The sequence below is a fragment of the Anser brachyrhynchus genome (genome assembly GCF_964034855.1).
Source record: "Anser brachyrhynchus genome assembly, chromosome: 9".
Classification (NCBI taxonomy): domain Eukaryota; kingdom Metazoa; phylum Chordata; class Aves; order Anseriformes; family Anatidae; genus Anser; species Anser brachyrhynchus.
Window position 1 is genome coordinate 9,709,365 of NC_137703.1, and position 9,329 is coordinate 9,718,693.

Below are 9,329 nucleotides of genomic sequence, written 5' to 3' on the forward strand. Positions count from 1 at the left end.
TCTGTTCTGTGCAGGAATTCAAAACAGAGCCCTTCAAATGGTTTCAAAACACAGAACTGCACCAAAACAGCTTCGCTCTCACGGATGGGCAAAGGTTTCTTGACCTTCTTGCTTTTCCAGAGACAACAAGAGCGGAGAAAATTAAGAAACGTTCCCATCAAAAACATAATTGAAAACAATACCTCTCCAAGAAAAATGCTGGCTTCGACACAACACCGTGTTTTGGGAGAAAATTCTGACCAGCTCTAGCTGCAAACAAGTTCAATAGCTGTTGTAAAGCTTCATTGTTTGCATAGTACAGACAAGGCCCGAGGGCAGTTGGTCCGCGGCCCAATTTGGCTAACTTGGCTTTCAGAACGCCACCCCTGGGCAAAGAAACCAGGCTGTGACTGCCATCAGACTGCCATCATCCGACGTGGCCTTGGCGAGCACGGCTCCAACCACAGCAGACAAAGCCGGACACCTACGGGGCCGTAACGGCCGGCTCCGAACAGCAGGGCTCCCGGCACAGCCTGGGGAAGGAGCAAACACCAGCAAAAAACCTTCCCCACGTGCGCCCCAGCCCTGGCACCGCCACCACGCCTGGGGACGCTGTCCGGGAGCAGCTGTGACCAGGAGCAGCTCCGGCACCAGCAGGACACCCCAGGCACGGGCAGCGTCACGGGCACTTCCCACCTCCGGGGCATTTATCCTCTGGGGCAGGGAAAAGGAAAGTCGTGGTGCTGCGGTCTCTCGCGTGGCTGAGTGGGACCGAGCTTCTGGTCAGTTTGCCAGGCAATATTTCCACCCAAGGAGGGAAACGTGCACGGTATGAGCCCACCTCGCCTCAAAGGTAAGCCACGTTGGACACAGGCTTGAAAGCTGGGCCTGTTTCTTTTTGCCAGGGACACAGAAGGAGCAGCCAGCACAGGCACCGCGGGTTCAGGAGCACGGATCTCCATCCCCCTCAGCTCTTCTCGCCTCTCCTGCATCGATTTGGGGAACCCCTCTGAGACCCAGCAGGCCTCCCCCCACCCCAGGGACAAGCTATCTGCTGGCCTTCTGCACTGAGAGGAGAGGGACTGGCCTGGAGCTAAAGAGAAGTGACGGCCACCTTGCAGCGGGGCCAGCGCTGTCGGACAGAGGCAGCAAAAGGGAGAGGGCAAACAAAGGAGCCACACGGTTCTGGAGGAGCTTCAGCTCACTTAGAGCCTCAGCACAGACTTCTTGCCAACCTCTCCCTACGTGACATCCACGATGACATGGAAGCGCTCTCCACCGGGAGCATGGGACAGGCAAAGGTCTTGTGCAGACAGCAAAGTTTCCAATTCAAAATTAAAAGAAAAAAAAGAAAAAAAAAGGACAAAATAAAACTCCCCCCAGCTCACGCTACAAAAAGCTGGCAGGGAAGGCAGGGGCGCCACGCCAGCGGCTCACCGCCGCTTCAGGACCGACACCGCTTATTAAGCTTAGGATCCCTTCCCCAGCTCCAAACGCTTTAAGCCAGAAGGACAGTCACTGCTGGCATCGATTTCAAAAAGATCCTGCAATAAAAATAAATCACTCGGCCTTTCAGTGAGCGTCAACGCGTTTCCCAATGCACATGTGCAGGGGATGAGGTCGCCAAATACCAACGGCATCTGACCCCTGCCCTGGGAACTGCAGCAGGGCCCGCTTTGTTCTGCCTCCAGAGCGCTGCCCTAATCACCGCCTTGTACCCGGCTTTGGAGAGCAGGTGATAATTAAGCAGGTCTGGATTAGACACCGGGCTAATGATTGGTTCGATACCAATTTTCACTCGACAGCTGAGACCTAGGGATCGCTCTGAAGTTGGAATTGCAGCCAGGAGCAGCACCACCCCACCGCGGCACCCCGAGCCTCCGGTGTCCTCCCAAACGCAGGACGAGGAGGTGAGGTGAGGGAGGGAGGTCCCCTTGCAGGAGAAACGGACCTTGTTGCTCCCTCCAGCCTGGAAGAGGTCTGAGGGAAGCAGAGATAAGCAAAACGACCACAAGAGATGCTTCACCCAAGCGCTTTGTCCACACGCTGAAGAAATTCAGGCTTTTGGGCACTCCAGAATTTGTGGCAAGACGGGGAGAGAGAACTTCAGGCCAGGAGCTAAGGACTTACCTGGACGCACAAATGGCACTCGTTTAACTGAAAGTGCTTTGCGAAGTTTTACCTAAACTTCAGCAAGCCCTTAGGGGAACACCTTTATCAGTAGCGATGAGTAGCATCAATTGCAAGTAAAAAATGGAGCCAGAAGAAACCACGGTTCAACTGATGTACGTCCTCAGAGCTGCACCAGTCACCTGGCCACGTGAGAAGTCAGCAGTTCAGCCGGGGGAAGCACGCACACAGAAAGAAAGATCTGCCCGGGGGAAAGACGTGTGCTGCGCAGAGAGGGCGACCTTTCTCGTGGGGGACAGGGGCTGGAGGGATGCGTGCAGACCTCTGAAGCCCACGTCCCAACAAACTACACGCTACCACGACCCGTCTGCAGGGTTGTTCCCTTCCTGACCGCACAGGTCCCCAGGAGATCTAACAGCACGGAGATCGGAGCGCTGCTACGGAGCTGCGGCACGCCGAGACCCACACCATCACCTGCTCAAGAAGCTCACAAGCGGACAGGATGAGGCACAGGAGCTCTGTTAAAATTGCCGTTGTACGGCTTAGGAACAAAAACAGACAATAACTAAAAAGCTTGCCCAAAGCTCCCTGAAAAGCCTGCGGGTGGCTTAGTGGAGAACACGGATCTCGCACGTAGTCAGAGCACCCACAGATTTTACCTGGAAAACGTTGGATAGAAAGACTCCAGCTGCAGACAAAAACCTTCTTTCTCCAGCGTTAGCAGCCGAAGGGCATTTCCACGTTTCACAGCGAAGCACGTCCGCAGAAAGTAGCCCCAGGTCTGAGTGTAGCACACTGTCGCGCCACTGCGCTCCCTCCATCAGGCTGCTCAGCTCCTCCACGCGTCGCCAGCGCCGGGATCAGCGACACACAAAGCCACGCGGATCCAGACGTCCCCACCTGAAGTCCCTGCTCCACACGGCCGGGCACAGGCTGGATTCTCTGACTATTTGCTGAGGCAAAGAAATGCTGCGGCTTTCCTGCTGCTCGCACTTCCTCTCCCCATGACCAGGTACGTTAATTCTTCTCGTTTCTCCTCCTTCCTGCCTAGACGTGGCACCATTCCGGTGTCTTCGTGATTTGGGGCTGAGCACTTCGACTAGAATTAGCTCCTGGCATAGCCTGACGGCCCCACAGCCACCCTGGGGAGCCTCAGTTCACATTTCCAAGGAGATGTAAACACTGAAGCTGCTCCATCACCGCCCTGATTCTCAGAGCAAACAAATATTAACAAGATAAACAAAAGAATGAAAAATCCCACACACCAAGACCGCGGCTGTGATACTGCCTTGGGGACGGGGTGAGCTGAAGGGAACGCCTGGCTGGAGATGCACAGCCTGGAAAGAGGAGGAAGAGGGAGAAACCAACTCGATCTGGGCAACAGAAGCGAGAAGAAATGCTGGGTCGCAGGGAGAACTTAGCCTCGTGCCACAGGGACCCCACAAAAGGTCCAAGCACTAAAGAAATGTGCAAGCCAAAGGATCTACAATATTTTTGTAGGATCTTTCCCTCTCTTGATCAGCTGCCACGGGGCCATCCACTGTTAACAGCTCGCCTCTTCCACGGCAGGTCTTAGGGCACCTCGAGGAGAGGGGCCAGAGGGACAAATGCACAAACGCACAACGCCCTTCCTTGGCTGAACACAGCCAGCGTTAATCTTTCTGTTTTTCACTAATCACTCATAAATTTACAGGCTTTTACCAAGCAGCTGAGGTGCCTCCTGCCCTCCCATCCCCGTGTCTCCCCGCAGACCAACTGATTGCTTTCTCCTGGACGCCAATTACCAGGAAGCCTGAAATATTTCAAGCGCTGCCTGGGGCTCCGGGGCTTCTCGGAGACAATGCCGCAGCTGGACTGGTCTGGCCGTTTCCCCGCGAGCTCCAGCCAAGCACCAATCCTTTCTTCAGCTCTCTGGAAAGGAGCGAAGACCAAACACCTCCTCCTTGATGGGGCGTGCTGGGTGCCCCGCCACGAGGGACTTTCTGCCCCCTGTTCCACACGCATGTACTGCCCAAACCACGTAATTCATCCCGCAGGACTTCACCGAGGGACAGACGAGCTGCTCGCACGCAGCCTCCAGCCCAAAAGGCCTCTGCCAGCCACTGGACTGTGCGCACCTTCCCTTCCAGAGGGCACTTCATCCCCTAGGAGTTAGCTGAATTTGTCCTAGCAGGATCTCCTCTCCTGCACTTCTGATGCATCTGACCTCGCTGGGTCTTCCCAAGTGATTTTCCATCTCCCTGCCAGTATCCACAAGAACTCCCTACGCTGCTTGATCTTCAAGTTTCATTAATCTACCATCTGCCTCCTCTCACGGGGCCTTAAAGAAACAGAGGATGAAAAGGCACAAGACAGAACTTTGCTGCCACCAGACCCCTCTTCGCAGCTCGAGACGCTGCTATTTATTACCAAACTTTGTTTATAGTTATGCAGACACTCTCCCACCCACATGGCAATGTTTCATTCAAGACAAGTTTGAATTCCCTTCAAGAACAACATTTCAAAGGATCCCAAGGCATTTGTTTACAAACAGCACGCACGGAGAATTTGCTGCTCCCACCAATGAAACTCGGTCCCCTCCGCGCCGGGGAGAGGCAGCTGTTTCGTAGCACCCAACGCTGCTCAACAGCTGAGGGACAGGAAGCCATCAGCCGACAACTGATACTGCAGAGGAAATTTATGGAAAACGAGGGCTGAGGGCTTCTACTGGCCTGGAGAGAACGGGGAAGCTGTCGAGCGCTCCGGCTCTCCGCTGGGTCAGGAGGAATTTCGGGAGGCAGAGCATCCCAGACTGCGGTCAAAGGAGTGACTCCAAATTTCAAGCCTCATCTGAAAAGCTGGCACCTCCCGAGCTAACGGGAACCTGGGCACCGGGATCGTTTGGCTGCAGAGGGGAGAGCACCCCCTGCTGAGGCAGCCACACGGGTTTCCATCCAAGCCCCGAACAGGCCCAGCCCTGTTTAACTTACGGTACGAGCCAAGCTCGCAGCCGAGGGAGGTATTTGGCGCAACGAGAAGACACTAGGAAGACTATAAAACTGCAAGCTTTTTGCAGCCCCAGCCTCCATACACAAGACCTACTGTAAACACTAAATCTTCAGAAGGGGGGGGGGGGGAAATAAATGCAAAGGAAGGCGATCGCGCAACCCGTTCAAATCCCAGAGCCCTAGGAACGGTAGAGGGTCACATGCTGAGGAAGCCAGGGGAGGCTGCCTTCCCTGGACGGGAACGGGGCTCTGCAAAAAGAGCCAGAGCAGAGTCAGCTGTAGGAAGACCTCGGGCAAAACAAAGGGTCTCGCCGAGAGCTGGCTTCACGTGACGCTCGCTCCCCGGAGCGGTCACGGACTTTACAAAGGTAGGAGACAACAGAGGCCCCGCAGAAAGCCCGCAGCCCGCCTCACCTCCGCACGGCCGCACGCGACGGAAGGAGCCAGAGATTATCACAAAAGAAGCGATGAGAACACGGGTGGTGGTGGAGGGCTGCCCCAGGAGGAGACGCGACGCGGGGCAGGGCTGCTCCCCCCCTTCTGCGCCCACCCACCCCGGGGACCGAGCTTCTCGCCCCGCGCTCGGGGACGGGAGGATTTCACCCGCTCCGGTCCTCCCAGCGGGATGGGGAGAGGGAAGCTGCCAAAATGGATGGCGCTCCCCAAAATGGATGGTGGGAGAGCGCGGCTGTCCCCAGACCCCCCTCCCGGGCAGGGGACGAGCCGAGGGCAGTGCCCCCCCCGCACCCCGGGGGAGATGCGCGGCCCCCAGCAGCGCAAGGGGGGGGCGATGGCACCGGGGGGGGCAGAACTGGGGGAGCCCCCAGGCAGGCAGCGGGGGGCACGGCGGGGACCCCTCCCCACGATGGGGGGGGGGGGGGCCGCCAGCCCCAAAAGGGGGTGCTGGGAGGGGGGGGGCACCACCCCCAGTCCCTCACCCTGCGGTCCCTAAAGCGGGGGGGGCAGCCCGGTGCCCCAAACCGGGGGGGGGGGAAGGGGGCGTCGCTCACCCGAAGTCGTCGTCCATGGACTTGAAGTAGAACTTGTAGTTGGGCCGGTTGAGGAGGCCCTTGAAGTCGCCCAGGGTGACGCGCTCGGCGGGGATGGGCAGCTTCACCAGGTACGGCGTCTCCTGCTCGTCCAGGTGGTAGATGATCTTCGTCTCGGCCGCCGCCATGGCGCCCCTGCCCGGCCTCCTCCTCCTCCTCCTCCGCCTTCCTCCCGCGACCCCCGGCCTCCTTCCTCCCCGCCGCGGCCCCCGGCCCGGCCCGGCCCCCGCCCGCTCCCCGGCCCGCCTGCGGCCTCGGCCCCGGCCCCGGCCCCGGCCCGGCGCCCCGCGCCCCTCGTTGTGCGGGTCCCAGCGCCGCCCGGCCGCACGGCGCAGGCTCGGGCTCGGCCGGCTCCTCCCCCGGCCGCCCGCCCGCCGCCCCGGCACCGCCGGAACCGGAACCGGCGCCCCGCGGGGCCGAGCCGAGAGGGGGCCGGGCCCCCCCCCCCCCCCAGCCCCCGAGGGACCGGGCTCAGGGGACCGGGGGGACAGGCGCAGCCCCTCGGCCTTTGTCACGCTCCTCAGCCCCTTCCCCGAGCCCCTCGTGTCGCTGCGTGGCCCCTCAGAGCAGGGCAGGGGGCTTTGCTCTGCGCTGTGCTGTGCCCCCCTGCCCTGACCCCTTTGGGCGCCCCACATGCTGTCCCCCATGGGCCCCGTCCCGCAGGGCTGTGGCGTGCGGCAGGAGCCCAGCACTGCTCTCCCCGGTTCCTTTCCAAGCCCCTCATCGCCACCCCGTAACCTTCCCTGGTGCTCGGGCCCTTTCAAGCTCTCCAGCCTCACTCCCTCGGATGGTAACATCACCACTCATCGCCACCGCTGTTCTTTGCGAGCATCCTTCACGCATACGCTAGCCTCTTCAACCGTGCACACATCAGCTCCAAAAGCCCCTCAGCTCCATCACTTTCTCCCCACAGACCCCATTACTTTAGCCTGCAGTCACCGGCACTGTGACTCCAGCCACCCCGCCGGCACCCAAGGGGCACCAAGGAACTGTCTCCATCAGCAGTCGCCTGGAGCTGGAGCTGAAAGCAAAGCTGTGGCAAACAGAGCTTGGGGAACACTCACCGCCACGAAAGACATTAACAGCCTTGCCCTGTCCTGGATTAGAAGGAACGCACGCAAAGAACCACACAGTGGGATCACAGGGGGGCATGAGACCAGACTGCCAGTCCTCCGTGCCAGGCTCACCCACGGTAGGAAGAGCCAGAGATCTCGCAGGGAACAGCGCCAAGCTCCGAAGGCTGGCAGGCAGGTATGAGCTAAATAGCCTCCTCATACATTAGTGAGTCCTGGAGGTGTTCTTAGCAGTTATCTGGGCAGCACTGCTAGACTGCGTTAAGAATCCCACATTACATTGAAAAAAAAATACTCAAGAAGACCTCAGGTAAATTGTAAGAAGCATAAGGCTCTCCCATGTCTCCACAAGAATTATAGTCTTCCTCTAGCAGGGCCAGCACCACTCTCTTGTCCTCTTACCCACCCCCCTGACCACAGCTGCAGCTTCACCCCGGAACCTGCATCATACGCATTGGCCACCTTTGTTACCAAAAGTGCCATTTTGTGAAGTGTGAGCTCCCAAGGGACCACAGGCAACCACAAGGTAAGAGGAGAGGTGCCACACACCCACGGGGTGGTGCAGACCAAATCTCATTGTTACAGCCTTCCCTTTTAAAACAGGCCAAGTGATTGAATACACTCAACTGATAGATTGATTTAACTGCTCCCAGGAGTCTTGCGAAGCATGACTCACTGCCAATGAATGGGGGTTAAGATCACAGAGCCAAAGGAATTGTCAGTAAGGGATAGTGCTGAGAAGTCTAGGTCCAGAAGGAAGAGTTTCTGAACATCCTGTTGGTTTACGTCTATATTTAAATATTACAGCGCTGATAGCACTGCTTCTCCTTACAGAGTAAACAGGCTCTAGGCATTTTAGTGCATCTGTGAGGCTTGCTCAGAACAGCCCCAAGCAGATGTAGATGTACTTGAGTTCCATCACTTACGTCTCTAAGCAACACAAACCTACTTCCTTTTTCTAAAACGCACACTATTGTTAACTGCAGTTACAGGCGTGACATGTGAAACACCAGGTGAAACTCATCAATCCATCCACATTAGATGGGAAGTCAGACAAGATGAGTGCTACGGTCTTAGAAAAAAACAATCTACTTACTGCTTACATTGCTAAAGAAGGCAAATAGCAATGACTGCGTGCGCAGTCAAGGTTGCTTTCAAAGGTGTTTCTAGTCTTCCGACCAAACACAAGACTTGATGGAAAGCAACAGAAACCATCGAGCTGACCCAATGCTCAAACAATTCAATTAATGCTCCTTTAAAAGGTAAACACTCATCTGCCCCTAAGAATGCTGCACTATGCCAGAGCTCCACCCTGGAGAATACCAAGGGTGGTTCTATCAAGTTCTACTTTGACCATCTCCTTTTCGCTATTCTGTTATCAGCAACTTAAGACAACCCACCACACACACCACCAAGGCCTAAAGGATAGGGATATTTGATCATAGTGACATTCCCCCCTTGATCTTCGCCCCCGAGTAAGACAGCGGCTCACACCAAGAAAAATTTGACTACTATGGAGCAAAGAAGTGAGGAATGTGGAAAAAAAAAAAGTGGAATTGTTACTTGGCAAAAAAGAATCAAAAATCCGTAGCAAAAACAAGGTATTTATGGAACTACACGTTAAACCTATTTTTTAAACCATCTTCACATTGTAAAAGGGAAAAAAACCTTCAAATGTCCAAGGAGATTTTAGCATTCCTGAGTCTCCTGACCTGGCTTGTAAATGCTTTTAAATATGAGCTCTGTAGCTGTCTGTCCTCCCCTGTCTCCACCAGATCTTACTCCCCACCATTAGGAGGACATGTCACAGTACATAACAGCCAACGTTCCCACTAGCTCTCATCATGGCTAGGAAAACAGGTTTCATAGGATTTAAGGTTCATCTCTGCAACACAATCCTGTACAAAAACAAATCTCACCGATTTCAGGATTCTATGTTCAAGTGTTAACAAACTGTTCTCTACTTTTAAATAACGAGGTCATGGGCTATCACTGAATATTTATACCAATTCCATTGTGTGCTCACTTCTTACCCGCTTAATATGTGCCTGAAATCTCCTGAGGAAAAGTAGAAATGCGTTACTTAGCTTACCTCTAGGCTCTGCTCAAGC

At 55.9% G+C, this 9,329-nt stretch overlaps 1 protein-coding gene across 4 annotated transcripts in view; it reads right to left on the reverse strand.

Annotated features, from left to right (window-relative positions):
* DVL3 (dishevelled segment polarity protein 3) overlaps nucleotides 1-6,406 on the reverse strand; it is a 30,960-nt gene extending 24,554 nt beyond the window's left edge. For 2 of the 4 annotated variants that reach the window (XM_080603842.1, XM_080603840.1), the window contains exon 1: nucleotides 6,107-6,406. In XM_080603842.1, coding sequence (XP_080459968.1) covers nucleotides 6,107-6,273 — 167 coding nt within the window. In that variant the 5' untranslated portion in view covers nucleotides 6,274-6,406. The remainder of the gene's footprint in view (nucleotides 1-6,106) is intronic. The other 2 variants (XM_080603843.1, XM_080603841.1) reach the window with 1 other exon arrangement.
* Nucleotides 6,407-9,329: the final 2,923 nt, after the last annotated feature.